At 42.9% G+C, this 23,541-nt stretch overlaps 1 protein-coding gene across 1 annotated transcript in view; it reads left to right on the top strand.

Moving 5' to 3' along the window:
- The window catches only part of LOC138265569 (mast cell carboxypeptidase A-like), a 222,652-nt gene that overhangs the window by 5,537 nt on the left and 193,574 nt on the right, over positions 1–23,541 (top strand). Inside the window, exon 3 of the mRNA XM_069213393.1 lies at positions 5,104–5,228. Coding sequence (XP_069069494.1) covers positions 5,104–5,228 — 125 coding nt within the window. The remainder of the gene's footprint in view (positions 1–5,103; positions 5,229–23,541) is intronic.

The raw sequence follows: 23,541 nt of genomic DNA, 5'->3' as shown, positions 1-23,541 counted from the left end.
GACAATTATGGGCCCAATTGATCTAAACATGGGAAATGCAAGCACAACTCTCTCCTTTTGCTGCTGAACCCTCTCTTACTACTATTATCCAACTAATGCAGGTTCAGTGCTCTGAGGCACTTCAACACTACACCCAGGTTAGAAGTGATACTCTACAGTTACAGCAATCTTTAGCTGAAAGTGCTGGGAGAGTCTCTACCCTTACAACACAGGTCTCAGAGATTCAGCAGTGTGTGGCATATACAGAAGAGGTTGGTATGCCCTCAGCAAAGTCGATCAGAGATCCTTGGACATCACTAATATATATCAGTAACTACTGAGATAAGTGACATTTCTGAAGGCACTTCCCTCAGCTCCCATCTCAACTGACTCTTTTTTTATCCAAACAGAATTTGGTAAACCTACAACAGATAAACACTGGCGGCTTAGACAGATGTTTGATCCACTGAAAGCAGTGGGTGCGCAAGTTTTTCTACAGGAGTCCCCTGGCTTAAACTTAAACATCCAGTCATGTCGGGTACTGCTATACTGACGCTGATACTGCCAAAGTTCTCAAGAAGTGGCAGGGTTAGAATCACTACCATAACTGCACTGTCCTGTATTACATTTTTAGTACTTTTGTTGCTCTCTCCTATGTGCCCTTCAGTTCCTCTATCCATGGCTTTTCATGCTCTGCTGAGGTATCTACATAACTATGAATGCATTTCTTGCATCAGGGTGACCTCGGGGCATGGGAGCAGGGTGGGATTGTGAGAGCTCTGGTTACTGTCCCAGTGTTCTGACCGCTTGAGGGGTGGGATGATTTTTTTCTGTGGTTGGGGTGGGCCTTTTTGTTTGGTGTATGTCATATATGTTGGCTCTCCTATTTTGTCAGTTGGGTTTTTTCTTAGTTTTTTGTGGGTGTTAGCAAAAATGAGTTGCTGTGATCATGTATATTTTAGATCTGAGCAGGATTATCATTTGGATACTATAGTGATGTTTTGCTCAGTGGCTAGATACCACACCATGGCTAAGGTTGATGTGTTGGAACATAGCTGGCCTTAACCACCTTCTCAAACATGGTTGGTTAGTGAAGAGATTTTGGCGTACAAGTCACAGATTATCTGCTTAACAGAGCTCCATTTGGCATACAAATATAGGTTTCTTTTAAGGCAGCTTGAGTCTGATCCTGTTAACTGCACCAGTCAGTCATCTTCCATAACAGGGGTTCCGATACTTTGCTCAAAACATTTGGAATATTTGATTCAGAGAACTGCCTCAGACTCAAAGGGTAAATGGACAATTGCTCAGATTATTATTCACACTAAGAAAATCACTATTGTTATGGTTTATAAGACAAATGCTAAGTTCCAGAGATCTTTGTTTGGCTAAATCTGGAACTATAAGAATGGTCAGGGAACTTAGGGCCCCATTAAGAGTTTGCAGGTCAGACAAGCCAACCTCCAAACTCGCAGGGAGGATACCACTGCCATGGTGGGGGCATCACCCTCATGCGTATTACAATGTTGGTGCCAGGCTGACCGGTGGGAACATTGTATTATGCCGTTCCCATCGAGTTGACCGGTGGGAACAGTGCTCTGATATTTGGAGCGAGGCCAATATCGCAGCACATCAGCACCATTGGAGAGCGCACTGTCTGCAAAGCTGACAGTGCACATTCCAATGGTGCTGGGCGGGGGGGCCCTTACACTGCCCATGCCCATGTGGCCCCCGGCACTGACTTTGCACCAGCCTTTCAATGGCGGGATGACTGCTATAGAAAGGCTGGCAGAAAGGTGAGTTGTAATCAGCACAGTGGCATTGAGTTCAGCGCCGCTGATGCTGAGTGCAAATCAGACCACCATCAGCCTGTCTGGAATTGTGTTCCTGGTGGTGTCGGTGGTCTTCTGGGAGGTCCGCCTGCCAGGGTTGTAATGTGGTGGCTGAGCAGCCAGGAATGTTGCGGTCTGACCTTCACCACGAGTGTGGTGGACTGCGGACCGCCACATTTGTAATGAGGCCCTTAGTTATTTTTGGGGACTTTAACTGTACAATGAGCTACACAGAGGAAACTACCATCATGCTGTCAATCTGAGGATGGTGAAAACTCCAGCTGCAATCCAGGATTTAGTCCAGGTCCATGATTTATTTGACATTTGGGGGACTCTATATCCCAGGAGTCCAGGATATAGTTTTTTTTTTTCTGTGCCACATAGGCAGTACTCAAGCATTGACATGGTTTTTATTGTCCAGCAACTGATTCAGTATGCAAGAATGGAAGCCTGTCCTATGATCACCTCAAACCACAATCTGCTTCTCTTGATTTTACAACTACCAGATCACTCCTTTCTATTCCAGCTGATATAGCTTGTATGAATAACCTTAGGGAATTAATCCCAGCTAATGCTGGCTTTGTTGCACCCCATGTTGTATAGGATATGCTGAAGGCTTACATATGGCATTGTGCACTTCAGTCTATCTTGCAGGCTGATAGACTTGAAAAAGAGGAAGTCCCTAAAATGTGAGCCCAGCTTCAGGAGGCAGAATGCCAGTATTTTCAAGCTATTAGGATATCAGCCAGGATGAGTGTTCTACATACCTACTATTGGTGATGCTTTGCTTTATATTGGACAAGGGGCTACAGGAAAAAGCTGTGACTAAGAAGCTTAGCAAAAAGATTCTGCAATATGACTGTAGGGAAGATATTGGACAAGTTCTTGTACAGTACCTTGTAGAAAAAAAGAAATAGGAAAGTAATTAAAAGTATTAAGGGTAAGGACAGCACTCTTCACTATAGCACTTCTGTCATAGTGAAACATTTTACAGATATTTATAAGGACATCTATGGTCACTCACCACCTATTGCACAGTCCAGGATCAAAACATACATACAGTGTGTGTGCTTGCACTGCCTTGATTCATTACAGTCTACAGAATTAGAGAGGGATATTACAATTAAAGAAATTGAAGAGGCAAATACATTGTTACTTTCAGGGAAGGCAGCAGGAGAGTGTGCTATCCCATAGGAATTCCATAAGGTATTTAGTAAAGTTTTGCTCCCCCTATTCTTGATTTGGTGGCAAGCATTGAAATTGAAATTGGAATCTTACCAATATCACAGTGTTCCTCAAAAAAGATCTCCAGAGGAGGAAGGGTCATTTTGGCCTATTTCAATGGGCAATGCAGACGCAAACATTTTCACTAAAATCATAGTTGCTCACCTGGCCAGTATGAAGTTCAGCCACAACAACATGGTTTTGCTCCTGGCCAAGATACCAAAAGTCACACAGACTCTGCTATTGCCACTTTTGATGTGGTAAAGACTGTCAGTAATAGGCTGGGTATGGTTTTATTGGATGTCGAGAAGGCTTTCAACATAGTTTCATGGTTATTCCTCTGGTATACCTTATCTGCATACTGTATTGGTAGCCGTTTCACTGATTTTGTTAGGTCTCTCTATTGAAATCCAGCAGCTAGTATGGTGTTGGACAGGCTAACTCCTTCATTTAGCACTCCTGTCAGTGCTGTTTATATCTCCCTTATTATTTGCTCTCTACATTGAACCCTATTTAAGATTAGTTCACACAAACTGTTCTAAAGGACATCGAACTTAAAATATGCGCATACGCTGATGAGGTTGCAATCTACTCTACTAGGCACCTGTTAGCTATGGAACACATTTCAGTCGAGGCTGAGAGATTTGGGACTGTCTCTGGTTACAAACTTAGCCTATCCTAAACACATACTATAATGCAACTTCAAGCAGACACACCATTTCCAGAGACAGTCACGGCTGCTACCTACTTGGGAATTAAGACCAGTGCTAGTGTTGATTGTATTGTTTCTTTAAATTACTAAACCCCTCCTAAAATCTGTTATTGCCAAGATGTGATCATTGAATCGCCTCTCAATTAGCATCTTTGGACAATGTATTATTGTCAAAATTAACATCTTACCTAAATTCCTCTATCTCTTTCAGGCGATTCCTTTGCGAGTTCTGGAATCTATTTTCAAGCATCTCAAGGGGCAATAGGCAGCTTCATCTGGGTATATAAGAGGACTAGAAGGGCCATACGCCTTTTAAAACTTCCCTTTAGTCAAATAAATTTGCCCCCCCCCTCTGGATTTCAAGCTGTATTTCCAGGGCTGCTTTTGGTTCCTGTATTAAGAATATCCTCACTGATCACAACTTCAGTTTTTTTTTCAGTAGACGCTCTCTTCCTAATTATTTTAAGCGGGTTCAGTTTAAGATCATTATTGACATTTGGGGCAAATTTGTACTCGATATTTCTTTCCACTTATTTACTCATTTACACCTCTGTGGGGCAGCCGTAACTTTCCATCTATTTTTCACGACTCAGTGGTCAAAGGATGGCACAACCGGGGCATTAAGACCATTGGTAAGATTTCCTACCCTGATGGCTTTTGTGCATTTTCTACTTTGCAGACACTTTATGACCTACCACAGCAGTCCTTCTTCAAATCCCTACAGATTTGTGATTTTTTTTCCTACATAGCCACGTACATAGTATTGGACGTAAGGGTGCTGATATCTTGACTTATCTTTTTTTACCACAGAAGGCAAGCCATCAATTAGGATTTTCTATAGGATTATGTCTGCGGACAGGGAGGATGATAGATCTAGTTTTGCCACCAAATGGAGTACCAAGCTCGACCCAGATTTTTCAGTTGACAAAATCTCTGATTCTCTTGATACTATTAGTTGCTCTGTTTTCTGAGTTAGTCTAAAACTTCAACAATTTCGGACTCTGTGTAAGTTATAATATACCCAGGAACAGCATGCAAATGGTCTAAGAGTAGCTCTGCCCACAAGACCTATTGTTTCTGAATGGTGGACACTGTTCTCACAGATTTTCAAACTCGAGTCTCTTATCTTGAAGACTAAAGTCGCTAAGGCTCGCTCCCATATGAACAATGTCTGGGTCAACATGTTTGTTTCAGGTTTTGTGTCTAGTCTGTGTTGTTATAACCTCTACAATATTTTTTTGAGTACTAAGGCCATCTATGACAAGGATAACAAAGTGTCTCTGTTTTTTGTTTGGTTACAAGCAACTTTAATCAAAAATATAAAAAATATTAATAAATAATAATTTCATTTCACAGCTTGATTTCTGGCGCCCGGATTCAGCTCATCAGATTGCTACCAAGATGAATGCTGATTTCCATGTCACTGCAGATCAGAGTGGGCCAGTTCAGGAACTGCTGGAGAAAAATCACATGCAATACAAGTAAACGCATTTCTATACTATGTATATAGGAAGCAATGTTTTAACTACAAAAAATGGTTATTAGAGTTAAAACATATGGCTGAGACCTCAAAATGTTTTTTGGTTGGGGCTATTGCATGCCTTTGCGGTGAATAACACATTGCTTGATACAAACGCCTTTTACCACTGCATCATAAAAAGGAGTTTACGGTACCAGTTTAAGAAGAGTGTTTTGCACATTCAAAGAGGTGAAATGCAATTAAAAAACAGCAACCTGATAATACCACAACAACACAAATCACACTACAACAATACAACATTTCACAGACAATAGAAGACAACAACACAACAGCTAATAAAACACAGAAAACCAATGCAACAAAACCACAGAACAACACCATTACCCCCAGCAAAAGCATGCAGTACGACAATAAACTAGCACAAGTAAACAACATTCGAACACAACAAAACAAAAATACCACAATAAAACTACACCAGCAAACCAACAAAACAGAATAACACATTAGCACAAGAGCACAAATTACCTATACAACAATGCAACTCAACAACCTAATACAGCACAGCAATGCAAAAACAAAATCAACTGTGCATAAATAAAAACTACAGACTTTAAAAACACACCACAACACAGCAAACCTGCAACACAAAAATACAACTCCCAAAACAACATAACACAATTCAAATCAATCACACAACACCGATCAACAGAAAACCCACACAGTAGAACAAACCACCACAACAGCACAACTTTGAAATCAAATTCTTGTGTTATCTAGGTGCAGAGAGATAGGCTATTGTATTTTTGTTGTCTTGTTTTATTATTACACTTTTGGTGCTGTAAAGTGCTAGATTTGGTATCCTTGGTGTGGGCTCGCCTAACTTTTTGCCTCTGCTTCCCACGTTCTTGATGTGTGCTGGACTCTGTATTTGCTGTTTTTGATACTCTGGGAACTTTACCACTGCTAACCAGTGCTAAAGTGCAAGTGCTCCTATGTAAAATGTATGTGTAATTGGCTTATCCATGATTGGCATATCACATTTACTAGTAAGTCCCTTTTAAGGTGCACTAGAAGTCCCCCAGGGCCTGTAAATCAAGTGCTACTAGTGGGCTTCAGCACTGGTTGTGCCACCCACATAAGTATCCATGTAAACATGGCTCAGACCTGCCACTGCAGTGTCTGTGTCAAATCAACTTGACAAATGTACCCACTTGCCAGGCCTAAACCTTCCATTTTCACACATGTAAGGCACCCATAAGGTAGGCCCTAGGTAGCCCCATGGGCAGGGTGCAGTGTATGTTAAAGGTGGTACATGCACTGATGTGTATTACATGTCCTAACAATTAAATGCTGTTAAATTCAATCTTCACTTTTGCAAGGCCTATCTTTCTCACAGGTTAACATGGTTAAACATTATTAAAGTGCAGATTCCCTTTGGAGATAGAAATGTGGAGTTTGGGGTCTCTGAACTCACAATTTAAAAATACATCTTTTAGTGAAGTTGGTTTGTAGATTGCCAGTTTGAAAATGCCACTTTTAGAAAGTAGGCATTTTCTTGCTTAAACTATTCTGTGACTCTGCCTGTTTGTGGTTTCCCTGTCAGGGTCAGTTTGACAGTTGGGCTTTGTGAATCCCTTCTAGACAGTGAGACAAAGGAATCTGTGGTGTAGCCTGCATATCCTGATGAGCCATCTGTGCTAAAGTGGAGGGAAGAGTGGTCATTTACACCTGAATGGGCTGTGCCTGTTCTCTCACAATGCAGTCTCCAACCCCCTGGTGTGTGTCTGGGGCCTGGCCTGGGCAACGCAGGATCTTGTGAACAACAGACACTTTCCTTTGAAGTATGCCTACTTCAAAGGCAGAAAGGGGTAAAAGTATTGGACCCAAAGCCCCTTAAAATCAGATCACTTATGGAACCAAGAGGAACTTCTGCCAAGGAGAAGAGCTGAAGAGCTGAGGAGAAGTACTGCTCCTGCCTGTGCTTAGTTGGGCTATCCTGCAGTTGCTGCTTCTGCCTCTGAAAGAGAACAAAGACTGGACTCATCAAAGACTTCCTCTGCTAACATCTGGACTCTCTGCTGAGACTCCTGCCTTGCCAAGTGGTGTCCTATCCAGTCCCTGGGCCCTTGAATGGTGAAGTTGGCAGACAAGAGCTGAAAATCCACGCACAGAACACCATGTGGGGAAATTTACGACGCACCATCTGCAACGCGGCTGATAAACGACGCGCTGCCAGCAGTGGCTGGGAGATCGACACAACATGGCTGGAGAAACAACGCGCAACACCTGCTTGCGGCTGTTGATAACAACGCAAATCCCACACAGCGTGGTTTTCTAATACCGTACAACATGATTTTCCACACATCGTCCCTGGGCATGAAAGGCAACCCGACTGTGCGGATCCAATGTGCCCCATTCAGAAATCGAGGCATCGCTCTCTTGCGAGGGAGAAAAACTACACATTGCCAACCTGACCAGAGAAGTAACGACACATAGCCTCCCTTGAGAGGTTGGAATCGATGAATCGCTGCCTTTTCCAATGCAGCCCGTGCGGCTTTATTTTTTACGCTAACCAGGTTCTATGTGCAAAATCATCGTTTCCATTGTTTTCTGTGGAGTTAGACTCTTATTCTTTTGAAAATTCATATTTTAACTAGTGTATGTTGGATGTTTGTCATTTTGGTCTTGTATGATTTAGATAAATATTGCCTAGTTTTCTAAACTGATGTGGTGTCCATTTTGTAGTGTTTTCACTGTATCACTGTAGGTGTTGGTACAAATATGTGATGGAACAACTAGGTCCTAAACAACTACTTGCCTAAACCACTACTGCTAAACAACTAAAAAGTCTCTACAACGAAGTACTGAACAACTACTGTCTAAACAACGATTTTGCCTGAACAACGATTGCCTGAACAACGAATTGTAAGGTAAGTTTCTTTTTTTTTATGGTTGATTAGTTGTTTAGAATATATATATATATATATATATATATATATATATTTATTTATATATATATATATATCAATTCTAATATATATTCTAAACAATATCACTCAAGAACAACATAAAGCTAGAAAAGAAATTGCAAGATAAAGATGTTCCCAAAACAAAATAACTCTTTGTGTTTATTTCTAAAACAAAAGGGACATGTCCAAGCCATTGGCCAGCCTATCATATTTTTATAGTGCACAGTACTGTGCCAACACTTGACTCCTATCACTGCTAGGTAACCTCCACATGAAGGTGCATCAAGTTGGCAGGCAGGTACCTCAGGGATTATTTGGGGGTGGGGAGGTAGGGGGACCAGATTTTGGGCTTGGGCATGGCAGGGGTGGTCTTCTTCCTGGGAGGGGTGGGCCTCCTCTTGGGGGTAGAGGTGTGGCTGCTTGCAGGGGGGTCAGGGGAGGCCTTGGAGGTGGAAAGGTAAGCCTGGAAGCTGGGTGGGGTCCATCTGGGGTTGGGGGTAAAAGGGTTAAGGTCGAGGTCACCCAAAAACAGTTGTTTGGACACACAGGGATGGTCATCGGAAGGGGTCGGGATTTGGAGGTTGAGGGTGTGGTTTTAGGCTGTGTATGTTTGGATGTCATGGGTACGTGTACTGGGTGTCGGTTGGGTGGGTGAGTGTCGGCGTTTGTGTGTCTTGGAGTGACGGGAGGTGGAGGTGCTGGGGATCAGGAAGTGGCAGATGTGTGTGTCTGTTGGGGTAGTGACTGTGGGTTGGCTGTCTGTGGTGGATGTGTGTGTGCCTGTAGTTGTAGTTTCTGCTGGTGTGGTATTTGTGGTAGATGTCGGTGGGACTGCTGGGGTGGTGTCTGCAGGTTTGATGGGTGTACTGGGTAGGTCTGTGACTGTTGGTGTTGAGCCTGTGGGTATGCTTGATGTTGTGTCTGTGAAGCTGGGGGTGGTGGGAGTCTCCAGGGAAGAAATGAGTGTTGCTGTTTCTGTAGGTGGCTGTTGTTTGTGTGTGTGCTGGTGTGTTTTGTGGTGCCTGTTTTTGTGTAAGCCACTCCAGGGCGTTGAGGTGGATGGCTGCAGATCTGCCTGTGTGCCTTAGGTAGGTAAGGGAAGGGGGAATTTGGATTGGGAAGACAGAGTTCGAGGGGGGACAGAAGCTGGGGGATGACTGTCTGCCGACAGTGAGGAGGCGAGAGCCTGATAAGATCTCTGTAGGCCAGCCATTGCACCATGAATGCTCTCCAGGAACACATTGGTCTGTTGGAGTTGGGTGGCCAGTCCCTGGATGGCATTTACAATGGCTGACTGACCCACAGAAACATCCTCAGGAGGTCAATAGCCTCCTCACTGAGGGCAGCAGGGGTAACAGGGGCTGGGCGAAGGTGCTTGCGATGAAGGAGATGCCCAACCTCCTAGGTGAGCGGGCACAGTCAACTGGGTGGGGAGCAACAGGGGTAGCAGACAAAGATGGGACGGGGCCCTGATGGGTCTGTCACCACTAGGGAGTGGCCACTCAAGGAGGAATCCAATGATTATGATGAGGATGTTGATCCTGTCTCCCCTGTGGCACTCTCCTTGCCCTCCGGGCCTTGGGTCCCTTTGTGTCGGTGGTATCTTGACCCTAGGTCTGGTGGCCAGATGCTTCCCACTTGCCTTACCAGTGCTGATGCTGCAAGGACAAAGAGGAATATTGTCATCACATTTCCATGATAACACTAGAAGAACAACTCTGATTCACAAACAATACCATTATGTCAAGTAGGCCCCAGCAAGATTTTGCACCTAAGTGGCACATACATGTGCCATAACATATGTATGCATGCCATCTGAATTACCTACAGTTTCCCAGAGGGAACTCAGGATCTCAGACAACTACAATAGCAGGGCTGAAGTCTTGAAATCACACTATCTATACAACAACTAGGAGACCTGTTCATCCTCAAAGCTGTCCCACATGCAGTAGACCTCAGTTAGCGTATGGCAAACAATAGTATCCCATTGTAAAGTCCATTCCCACATACCCCACACAAGGTCATGCATACATCTATGTGGCAAATACATAATGAACCAACAATCATAAATGATGACCTGAAATCCTGCTATGTAGCAGTAAAAGTACAGTATCCCTCAGTAGGTGACAAAAATACCCATGTCAAGCTGGAAATATATCAATAATGTAAACTTCACCAAGTGACATCTGTCCCAGTAGAGTCAAGGACATAGTATCAATGTTACTCAGATAGGCCTCAGATGTGGCATTGAAAGGAATACTTTTCACATCAGGTTCAATATTCAGGGAGAGGAGAGATGTCTCCAGAATAGACAAAACAATGAATTGGCAAGCCCCAGGATAGTCAGAACTAATGTCTGACACCCATTACAATGACATCCTCCAAGTGTTTCTGTAGAAGCCATCTGTTCTTTGCATGTTGGAGAGACACAGAACTAGCAGGGACTAAAAGAATGCCCTCAACCTGTTGTCCAATGAGAAGCAACATCACCAACCACATCTTGGACATGCCAGACCTCGTGTCTGTCTGTGGATGAATGCCTGTACTCAAACACATGTGATGTCAACATCACTGCAATCACACCATGATGCATGTCAACAGTCAGGGCACACTCCTTAACCATTACACATGTGCAATGCACTTTTCCACATGATTCCACATTAGGGGCGGAGATGAACACAAAGTGGTTCCACAGTCTGGGTCTATATGTCGCGTCCCTCATTGCTACTACAGTTCTACATGACAAATGACATACTATGATGCATGAAGGTATATGTTAGTTAATAAACAATGGTGACACACTCCTATCTGTTGAACCGCATGAAATGAAGCCCCATTGTACTTGTATTATTCCACAAACAGTTTGCTGTGAACATATATGTAAGGGAATACAGACATCATCCCATCAACATAGGTAGAACATGCATGAAACTGCAGCTTACAAATGTTTCCAAAAGAGAAAGGGACACAGGCTGACATGTAGGCACAAGGAATGTTGTACACATCATTCATGTCAATAGACATTCCCCATTTACCAAAGAATAGTTTGCTACATCTGCAAACAATTAGCCATGTAAACCATGTGACATATATGATGGACACCTACACTCCACAGACTGTAGTGAGCCACCAGCACCCATCATACACTGAATATAACTACCTCCTGGGTGGCATATGTCTACATACATATATGCCCAGACACATGGTAGAGTACAGTGATCCACAACCTACTTACCTTTAGCCTGTCACATTGATCTTCTGGGTAGAAATTACACCCAGAAAAACAACAACAAAGAGTACATGAAGGATCACTGTACACAGCCATTTGTGGTCCCTACTGAGCAAGTGGTTTGAAGACTACCCCCAGTTTTGTCCTGGGTCTGCGTCCAAAAGGCAAGGCACACCAGTTTGATACAGATGACATGTCAACATTGTCAGAGGGAGCAGCCAGCACCTCACCCACTCACCTGGCAATGCGACAGGCAGTAAATAGACATGTTCTCACCCCCTTCTGGCTGCTGTGCTGCTCTCAAACCCCCATCAAGCTCTGGGTACGCCACTGCCAGAATGCGGGCCATTGGGGGGATCATGGTCCAATGGACACACTGACCAGCTGGGCCTCCACAATCTTCTGGGTCCAGCGTTTCAGGTCCTCCCACCTCTTGCGACAGTGGGTGCTTCACCAGCTGTTACCCCCAGGGTCTGCCCCTTCTTGGTGTTGGCTCTACAAATGTCTTTCTTCTGATGGGTGTTCACCTGCATGGATGCAATAGACAAGGCAAGAAAAAATGGCCACAAGTCCCATTCAAAAAGGCTGAGTCAAAAGCATGTTAGTATATCAATCTTAGCACATTCTGGGGCATATTTACAACCCCCATAGAGCCACTGGAGCATCACTTTTTGCGACGCTACGGTGGCGCTGTGCATTACTCATATCTACAAGGCTGCACTTTTTGTGGCTTAAGGCCACCTTGTAAATATGCCTCCTTAATGCAGTTTTCTACACGAGAGGGGCGTGCAATGGGCATTACTGTGGGCATTCCACTGCAAACCCATTGCTTTTGGTGCTGCCACAGATTTACAAGAATCTGTAAATCTGTGGTGTCTCCTAAATCTAAGGCCACCCCAGGGAAGCCGTTAGCATGGCCCATTGAGGAGAAATGCTTTCATTTCTCCTTGTTTTTGCCTTTTCTAGAGCAAAACCACCATGAATTATTGTTTATGTGCAGGAAGATGTCTCTCCTCCACATAAACAATCATTCAAAATTGCCGTTTGGTACTTCTATGTGTGCTGCATTATACAGAACACATAGAAGTGCCAAATCGCCATTGTAGAATGTTTATGTGCAGGATGGGACACCTTCCTGAAACATAAACAATCAATCTACTCAACGCAGACACCCTTGCACTATGGTGCAAGGATGTCTGCGTTGGCTCAAGGTAGCAAAATTTAGTGCTGGCGCAGGGGGAAACGCAGGGGTGCACTGTATTGTAGTGAATACGGCACATCCCTGTGTTTCAAAACTGGGGCAGCGTGATGCTGGTGATTTTGGCGCAGCACCACGCTGTGCCAGTTTGTTGTAAATCTGGCCTTCTGTTTTGCCCATACTACCCAAGTGTGGCACATAGCAGTCATTGAGTACAGGGACATTACCTCAAACACTTCCCAATCTGCAGACTAGCCCTCCACTGAGCTCAGGCCCTGCACTGACTAGGTAGGTCAACTGAAATCTTGTGGTACATGATTCAGCAATCTGACAGGAATCAGATAAACTATGAGACACATCACACCTTTGTGGCTTCTGAAAGGTAGACTTCTTATGCAAGAATGCATCAAAACCTTCACTGTGAGAATAATCATCTGCATACATGGTGGGTACAGAAAGAGTCTAGCCTGTCCATATGTGCAAATACAAATGCAGACTCATGCCACTTCAGCGAGTGGGGTTCTGTGTGTCTCATCATCAACACAGAACACACTTTTGGACATATGTGTCCATATTACATAGATTGCATTCCAAACAACAATGGCATACATTGTATATTTTCCGCAATGTGACTATACTACTGAGTCACATAGCATGAGTTCCCAGGAAACAACAAACTGTTTGCAATTTTGATATGTCAGAAATGCAATGAGCCTGCACATATGGAGATATGTGACCTGTATGAAGGTGACAATAGGGCTGTGGGATCAGTGGACCTGTCAGGGGTTAGAGACACACATTGACAATGATGACAAGCCACATTAGTCACAGTTCATTAACTCTCCCCTAATACCATTTACATTGTTATCAGAAGATGGAGCCCCAATAAGCATCTTTTTAGCACTGGGGCTAGATTTGGGCTCATAACAGGATCTGCTGGGATACAGGGAGTGGGCACAAAGCCACTGTAGCATAGCAAAAGTGATTCAACACCAGCCCAGCCTTGGACATATACTGTGAGATACATTTGACAGGCCCTGGTCTCTGCAGGCTGAGCAGACAGAACTTACATGAAACTCTATTCCCATCACTTCCATGCATGACAGTACATCATGTAGCCAACAGCAATTTGGCACGTAGATTTTGCGTGGAGACCTGGAGGGCTGAGTAAGTCAGGACATGTCTTCCAAACAACAGTTTAGCAAGGACAGATGTGGTTTGAAATCATTGTGGAAACATACACATAGCTCACATTACACACGAGTGACACATACAACCTGCATACGCCGCTCACTCTGTCCTGCAAATACATGTTGTCTTACATTGACAACATCCATGAGGCAAGAAATATCTTGGGATGGCTGTTATGTCACCTCACCTTGTAATCTGCATCCATCACAAAGTGGCTCAGGGAACACTCAATACACACACACCATAATGTATTATAACTCAGCACCTGGAACTGAACACAAATACATGCACATTGACTGTCCCATTGATGCACACTGACTGCACCTACAGGGCCTTTAGTTTACATTCTGGCAAACATGGGCACACTCTAGACTGTGAGGAGGCAATATATGGTGAAGTACAGAGGAAATGTGCACCTGAGGCACTTGCCTGCTCCTCTGGTGCACCATATAGCTGTCCATACACAGATAGAACCTTAGAAACCCATTTCTCAAATTCATCTGGTGAGAAGGCTGGGGCACTTTCACTTGCTGGACATGACATGATTGCTCCAAGAGGCAGTACACAGCAGTTCATGTAGTGGAGGTTTTGCTGGCAGCAGTGTCAGGAGTCAAGTGAGAAATCTTGCAAAACATGGTGGTCACATCTGCCACGTATGCAGCCGTCACTGCCGGCGGACACAGCCATTGGTCTAAGACCACCACTGGCAACAATGTAAGCCTATGGCTGTGTATGCCACAGTTGCAACTGCCTACCTACCGCCATGATGACTTCCGCCGGCAGTCGCGGGCGGTTCCTAATATCAAGTGGAGTAGGTCACACAGCTGCCATTATAGAGGCCTGAGATGCGTTATATGGCTCCGAAAAATGTGCCACACCTCCAAAAAAAGTGCTTGTTGTATCCTGTCATGTAGGTCTTACTCAAACACTGTTGTTTTACATTGCAAGGTACATATGGCAATTTGCAGTGGCAAACAGTCCCCCCGTTACACTTCCCCCACCCCGACAAAGGTAATTTTAAAGCTTGGGACATCAAGTCGCTGTCCGAGTGGCATTTTTATTGCCTAAATTGGTGATGACCATATACATGATGTGTACACATGCATGGCAAGGCAAGGGGGTGACGTGATGTCTGTGTGATTAGCAGTTGAGATGTGTACTGTGTATCATGTCCACACCTCACTACATGCCTTGTCACATTTTAATAATGACATGCATCCTGTATGTTGCAAGGGACACATTGCATAACGGCAATGCTCATTTATTTACATCCATCCTACGGATAGGGGAGGATGAGACAACCACCTGTATATCGTCATCTACTGTCTGACTCTGCTAACAATTGTGGACCTATGCCATCAGTTGGAGCCAGATCTGATGCCTGCCATTAGTCATCCATTGCACAAGTTATTGCAGCTTTGCACTGCCTGGCCACAGGGCACTTCCAAATTACAGTGGCCCTATCTGCTGGGATGTCCCAGTCTATGTTCAGTCTGGTTTTGAAGGATGTACCCTTGGCAATGTTGAAACACCTGGACAGCTACATCCAGTTTCCTCAATGTCAGGATTTTGCCCACATGAAGGCAGACTTCTATGGTTTGGCACACATCCCACATGTGGTTGGAGCAATTGATGGTACACATGTTGCCTTGGACCCACTGCATGGCAATGAACCCACCGCATGGCAATGAACAAGTGCACTTCAAGAGAAAGAGCTTCCATTCCATCAATGTCCAAGTTGCTTGTTTGGGGGATCTCTACAGTTCACAGGTCTGTGCCCATTATCTGGGTTCAGTCCATGATGCCTTCATTATGCGGAACAGCGCAATCCCCCAGCTGATATCACAACTGTACCCAGAGAGGGCCTGGCTGGTTGGTAAGTCACATATGTCCTGTTTGTGTGTATGCAATGTCTGCTGCAAAAAATCCAATGAGAGGGACTTACAGTCCCCTTGACAGGGGACTCTGCATAACCAAACCTTCCATGGTTATTGGCACCAGTGAGGGATCCAACTATGCCAGGGGAAGTCTGCTTCAACGATGGCCATGGAAGAACACTGCATGTCGTGGAGTGGGCTTTTGGGCTCCTGAAGGCCAGATTTAGGTGTCTGGACAAGACAGGTGGAGCTCTCCTCTGCCCACGCGAAAAAGTGTGTAAGATCATGGTGGCCTGCTGCATACTCCACAACATTGCCCTATGGAGGACTATCCCCTACATCCCAGATGAGGGTAGCTAGCAGTGCCACAGGATGAGAATCCTAAAATGCCAAGAGAGGATGACAGTGATGAAGAGGAAGGTGAAGGCTTGTTGGCAGATCTCATCAATCACAACTTTACCTGAGTGTAAGTATGTGATGTTATATAATTACTGTGACTCTATGAGGAACTGTAATTGTTGTGATGTGTGAAGTAGGGTGTTTTCCCAAGAGATTGTGAATGTTATGCATTGCAGTATACAGCCAAGGGTTGCTTGGTAATTCAGACTTGAACATTTCACTTTTGATCATAGTATACATTTCCTGCCTAAACTCCTTGTATTGTTTTTATCTGGTACCTCCACCATGGCATCCTCATGTTGGCATTTCAGAGTTGTGACATTAGCTGGTATCTGATCCTGTTCTGACACTGGAAGTGGACATGTATTGATCCAGGTAATGTTGGTCACAGATTTAGGGTGTATGATTTTTGTGCCAAAGCAGCTTGGACATTGGGTAGGTGGAAGTCTGAAGTGCACAATACACTGGTTTGATGTGGTGTGCTTGGCCAATTGTCTTGTGTGTGAGCATATGACCTTGAAATATGTTGTCATTGAGTACACCCGTGCATTCTGCCTTCACATTGTGTCAACAGTGATTTTGTATGACCTGTTTGTAGCTGTAGATGTATTTCCTCACTGCAGGCCAGGTGCCTGTGCCACAACACTGACATGGGTTTATGTCATATCACAAATACTTGGCTATTGTACTAGACTGGGACTGTTGTACTGCCCTCTGTCTATGTCATGGCTTATGTCATGTTAGTAGACCTGGTTCTGGTATGTGATAAAACTAAAGCTGGTGACAACATCCACTAATCTGTTAGCCCATTCTACTGGTCGAGGACTGCCAAATCCCCTTCTAATGTGGTCTGGGGGACTGTTCCTTAGTATGTCTACCCTGACTCAACATGGTTCAGCCATTCTTAGTTATGACATGCCAGACATTTTAACAGCCAATATGTTGTACAGTGAAATAAAATGTTTGGTGTGAGCAGACACTTGTATCAGTATGTAGCTAGCAATCCTCAGCATCACACTACCTGTAACATACCTCCTTCCATTACCATCCTGTCTCTTGCTCATGTGTATCACATCTGCTTTCATCTAAAAAATGTAAAGTATGGAACAGAAGCAAGCAGGCAATGATTTTCTGATAGGTAAATTTATTGACAAAGGTGCAGGAAATCATTCTGAGATTCAACACAAAAGGAAAGTGAAGGGATCAGTCATTGTGGATGCCATCATTTTCAATGCTGCCATAACATGTGAGATCCAAAGTCCAGTGTCCTTATACCACAGAAAATAGAAGAGGGTTGAAGGACAGTCAACAGAGTGAATATGTGTCACACAAAGGAGTTCCTTAAGGAAGAGGTCATTTCCTGGCAGTGGTTGATGTCTTGTCGTTCAATGCTCTTGGATTCTTGGGTTAACGTCCCTGCTGGTGGGAGGGTTCTGCTGTTACAGAGGTAGGGGTATCTGAGGCGGGTTCTTAACCTGATATGGCCCCCCTTCCAGTGGCTGCCCCAGATATAGAAGGGATTGGTGTTGCATGGCCAAAGGAAGGGATATGGTGTTGCTCACGGTCCCTGATCAGGGTACTGCTTAGCTACCTGAACATCCCCGATAGGGAGACCAGGATGGTGTTGTGTCCTCCCAATTTATCAGTGACTCACAACGGAAGTCCCTGTGCAGCTGCTTCATTTCCCTGAGTTCGGTAAGTACCTGGCCCATCACACCTTGGGATTCTTGATAGGCTCCCAAGACTTGGCTGATGGTGTCCTGACCAAGACCATCCCCAATAACCTCATACCACTCCCACAACAGCCCTCCCACACACTCTAGCCCCACATGCCAGTGCCCTTGCTAATGATTGCCCCCTACCACTGATCCAAGACCATCATTGTTATAGGTGTGTTGCTGTGACTCAGGATCCTGGACTCTGGGACACAAGAAGGTTGTGACTGTCCTAGGAGCACAGGTTGGGGCCAATGGCTGCCTTCGACGTTGATGCTACTGGGCTGGGAGTACTCGATGTGGTCATGGTGAGGCTCACTGTTGTCATCTAACCAGGTTACCCTGATGGGCCAGAACTGTCCTCAATGTTCAGACATCCAGGAGTGTTGTCTTCGCTGAGGGCTTCATCCATGGAGTAGTGGCAGTCTCTTCAGTGGGCTCTGTGTTCGCAGTGGCAGCCCGACTTGTTGATGTATGAGATACAACGTTACAGATTGTATTGTGACATCTACCACCAATAGTTTACAGTGACATTTAGCAAACGCTGTGTACACATAAGATTTGCAGGTTTTCCCCTAAGTGATCAGTACACATCCTATCAATTTTATTGACCTGACATTTGTGAAACATACCAATTCCATTTCAGTCAACCAGCTGCAGAATGTATGAGTTAACACTTGGGAAGATGGGCATAGACTTATATCTTGCAAGCAGTGACGACAAAACAGCGGCTGGGAAGGATGTGGCTTTGATCATTTTAAGGCCTAGCTGACTGTTATGCAGAATTCGCTCTGTCGACTATCCTTTGCCCCATTTCCATTTTCCTGGTGATAGTAGTGTTTTTAATAATGACTCTACTCTTATGATTTCTTCCACGTTGACTCTTAACTTATCCTCAGTGAAACAGGGATTTTTTATGGTGTGACATGGTGGTGCTAAAAGAAAAAGAGTAAATGAACAGGTGACACGAGTTTATGGGGTTGGGAAGTCCAAATGGATGTGATAGGAAATAGGAGTGTGTTGAGGGTGTGGGACATGTGCTTAGGGAAAGGTGGAGGTGTGCCTATTCTATAGTTTAAATTTTTTTGTATGTGCCCTGGCTACAGTGTTTGGCGTTGGTGTTGCAAAGGATTGTGATGTGTGAAGGAGTGTATTTTACAGTGACCTTTGTAGGTGTGGCGAGTTTGTCAATGTGTGTCAGCTGTGTAGTTTTCAGATCCATCTTATGTGGCGTTGTGTATTACTTTGGTGACCGTGAAACGCCGTGTTTCTGACCGCCACTGGCGGACTACCATGGCTGACCGCCACTGTGACTTTTGACTTGTAATACGTTTGGTGGTTGGTCGACAGGATGTCAGTCCTGGTGGTTGGACCACCTATTTCCCGCCATTCATGGGACTGGAGGGCTATTTTTTTTGGCTGACTTTTGGTGGTGCCGCCTGCATAACTTGTAATACGGCGGTTTGTATGACCACGAATATGGCGGTCTTTTGGCTGCCACTGCTGTAGCGGTTGGACCCCCAAATTCGTAATGAGGCCCTTTATTCCCATCACAAATGCTACAATCACAGATTATCAACCAAGCTCACAATTTTTGTCAGCACTAACAGACATACTGCTGGACAAGACAACTTTTGAATCCTTCACTTTTGTGTGCATGAGGCTAAACATATTTACCATCTCAGCTGCTAATAGACCTAGAAATGAAGGAGTGCCAGAAAACATTCTTTATCTTTCTATTCAATTGTCTTATAAGTTTCAATGACAAAATATTGTAATACAGAAACATTGTGTCAAAAATATTGAGCACAAACATATTATTTTCCTGCACTTATAAATGAAATTACAAATGTTACACTAATATAAAAAAATATAGATAAAAATTTTGTTTTCTAAAATATATGTAGTTAGGAATAGTAAACATCAAAAATTGTACCATGTAACAGTAATATAATATTAATTAAATATATTTAAACGATATAAAAAATATATATAAATAAATACCTATTTAAACAAACACACACACATATGTGTATGTGTATGTGTATTTGCACATATATAATGTAAAACTATTTTAAAAATAATTATTTTATTTTTATTATAATGTATTTTTTTAATTTAATAATATAACAAGCATATATATAATACACAGAATAAATTTTCAAAAATAACAAATAAACTGTAAAAAGTGTAAAAACATGCCAATTTAATTACACATAAAAAGTAAACAATATAAAAATACATTTTGCTAAAAATATATTATATATTACAAACATTACTAATTACAAAAAATATTTTAAAATACACAGAAAAAAATAATATAATTTTAAGCAATATAAACAAAACTATACATTTCTAAGAATAATACAAATAATATTCCCACTCCACTCTGTGCAACAGTAGGGAAAGCACTGGGCTCAGAAGGAGTCAAATTTACTATTTACACTCCAGTCTGTGCAACTTTCGGGAAAGAGTTAGACTCAGCAACGGGTGAAAGTTACTATTCCCACTCCAGTCTGTGCAACAGTAGGGAAAGCCTTGGACTCAGGAGGGATAAAATGTACTATTCAAACTCCAGTTGGTACAACAGTAGGGAAAACATTGGACTCAGGAGGTCCAAAATGTGATATTCCCACTCTGGTGTCTGCAATAGTAGGGAAAGCATTGAACTCAGTAGGGGTCAAATGTACTATTCCCACCCCAGTCTGTGCAATAGGAGGAATGCGTTGGAATCAGGAGGGGTAACATTTACTATTCTCACTCCAGCTTGTGCCACAGTAGGGAAAGTGTTGGACTCAGGAGGGGTAGAATTTACCATTCCCACTACACTTGGTGCAAAAGAAGGGAAAGCATTAGACTCTGGATGGGTAAATTGTACTATTTCCACTGCAGTCTGTGCAACAGTAGGGAAAACCTTGTACTTGGGAGGGGTAACATTTACTATTCTCACTCCAGTCAGTGCAACAGTAGGGAAAGTGTTTGACTAAGGTGGAATAAAATCTACTATTCCCACTACAATTGGTGCAACAGTAAGTGTTGGACTGGTACATGGGTAAAATTTGCTATTCCCACTATAGGCAGTGCAATAGTAGGGACATTTTAGATTCAGGAGGGGTAACATTTACTATTCTCTCTCCAGTCTGTGCAACTGTAGTGAAAGTGTAGTACTCAGGAAGGGTACAATGTACTACTCCCACTCCACTCTGTGCAAAAGTAGGGACAGTACTTCACTTCAAACATACCTTATTAAGTATGTATTTAATATAATTATAAAACTATTAATATAAAATTAAATATATACATTGCCACTGACCCCTGAGGAACTTGAGAACAGTTGTTCCCTACTTCCACAGCCAGCAAGAAAGATGGTAGTGCAGAGCACAATCCGAAGTAGAATTGATTATTGTACTGTCCTTTTATTGGAAGTTCCAGACTAACTGCTTGAAAACCTTTATAGAATACAAGTGATGGTGGCCAAACTAGCACTTAATAAATCAAGGTTTGACTCTGCAACAAATACCTTAAAAGAACTGCATTGGCTACTAATAAATGAGAGTGGTATTTTCAAGCCATGTGAATGGTCCACAAAGTCTTCCATGACTTAGGACCGAGACTCCAACAGGATAAATTCATCTATTACAAACCTGTGAGGAGACTGAGATTGCTTTCAGCCAACCTTGTTTGTGTACCCAAGTTTAAGAAAACTAGGGTAGGAGGGAGAGGCTTCCAAATCAAGGCAGCAAAAACTGTGGAATAATCTACCTCTCACCCTCAGAACAAATAGAGATTTATCAAGTTTCAGGAAGAGCCTAAAAACTTGCCTCTTCACCAAATAAGATAGCCTGGAGTCTGCCTTCTTTAAAGAATAGTATGACCCCCACTTAATCTTTACTGTTGATCGCTGATAGCTTCAAGATGCCTGCCAGGTGAACGCTGCAGTCTATAAATTAATAATAATAATAATAATAATAATAACAACAACAACACTAGTAATAATAATAATAATAGTACAAATTAAAAAAACAATTTACATAGTTTCAATTGTTTTAATAATTGATATAAGAAACAAAGTTATTAAATCATTATTTAAATAAAATCCAACACTACAGTAGCACATTAAACATATATTTTCATTAAAAATAATGTAATCATGACACAATTTACTAATTAATTAACAATTAATTTATCATGAATAACTAATTTATAATTAATCAATTATTATTTATTTAACTTCCCACTCTATACCGCTACAAACCAACAACTTGCACCTTTACTGTAAATTAAAAATTATAATAATTACACAATTTACAGCAGCAACAGCTTTTTTCTCAGTATGGCTCAGTCCACGTAATCAATTGCTTTATGAAACATTTTACAAGCACAGGGCAAAACTGGCAAGACAAGTTAAAACCACGCCAAAATGCACTGTATGATCGGATTGTTAACATATAATTAAATCAATAGTTTATCTCAGAGGAAATAATTGTGGAGAATAATTTAACAGGAAGGCACAGCACTGAGAGAGACAGCAGTTGCCTAGATTACTAGGGGCCTCATTAGGAGTTTGGCGGGCCGACCATCAGCCTGTCAGACCAGTGAGAAGGAGACCACCGGGGAGCTGTCAAATGTGCATGTCAGGATGGCCATCGCAAGGCAGCCAGTGCAAAGTGACATGTGCACTTTAGATTGGAGTACCCACCACTCCCACACCCCTGCTGTCAGTCAGCAGTGTTCGCATTTTACCCCAAAGAAACAAAATGTAGCTCTATTTTGGCTAATTTCTTGAGTCCCTCCATGGGAATCCACAAACCATGGGTACCTTTAGAATCCCTACAATGTTTGAAAAAATGAAAACAAATTTGGTGTGGACAACAAGTTATGGGAGCCTAAGCACAAAATACCCCGAATAGCCAAAAAAATTATGTCTGCGAGGCAGCACCCCAGGTCCAGACTGTTTCTATGTGGGGAGAGTGAGATTGGAGAAGCAACTGCCTATGGCGCAGAGCAACCCACACAGCAGAACCAATATCAGGACTCATCCCTCCCTCATCTCTCTCACAAACTGAATTGAGCGGGCTGGTAGCAGTAGCCTCCTCAATAAAACTATTCTTTTATGTGCCGATTAAAGGGCTAGTTAAAAATAAGAGCAAGCTGTTGAGGTGTCATTTTCAGTAAAGCGCACCATGTCAGCAAAGCCATTCTTGAAATAAATTATGGCTATTATTGTACATGTTTACTTACAAAAACATTAGAACATGTTTGGTGCATTCCTCAAATACAATCCAGTGTTGTGCGTAAATGTTCATTTAAATTGAATACTTTTTGCTTAAAATAGTGAGAAGTCCAAGCTGTTATACTTTCAGTGGCTTTTGTAGACAGTTGGGTAATTAGCTACTTCTTACTGTCCCAGTAATTTTAATCATATCCACAGACACCACTAATAAAGGTGAATTGCTCCGGTAGTTCAATAGGTATTTTCAATTCAATCTGGATCCCTGCCTTTGGCGGGTATTTTTTATATAAGAGCTCGCTCCAGTGCAGGTCTTACCTAGAGGTTGAGTCTGCCCTGGTGGCATTGTCCTACCATGGTAGGGAGAGGTGGTCAATGATGAAGTATAACAAGATAAGTGTGTGAGACCACCTCTTTCATTAATGAACACCCCACTTTGGACAAACCCAACGTTACCTAAAGACATTGGTACTTGGCAATGAGTCCTACTAATCAGAGCAGATAAA

The sequence above is a fragment of the Pleurodeles waltl genome, chromosome 11, assembly GCF_031143425.1.
Source record: "Pleurodeles waltl isolate 20211129_DDA chromosome 11, aPleWal1.hap1.20221129, whole genome shotgun sequence".
NCBI lineage: Eukaryota > Metazoa > Chordata > Amphibia > Caudata > Salamandridae > Pleurodeles > Pleurodeles waltl.
This window is presented reverse-complemented; position numbering and strand designations above follow the sequence as displayed.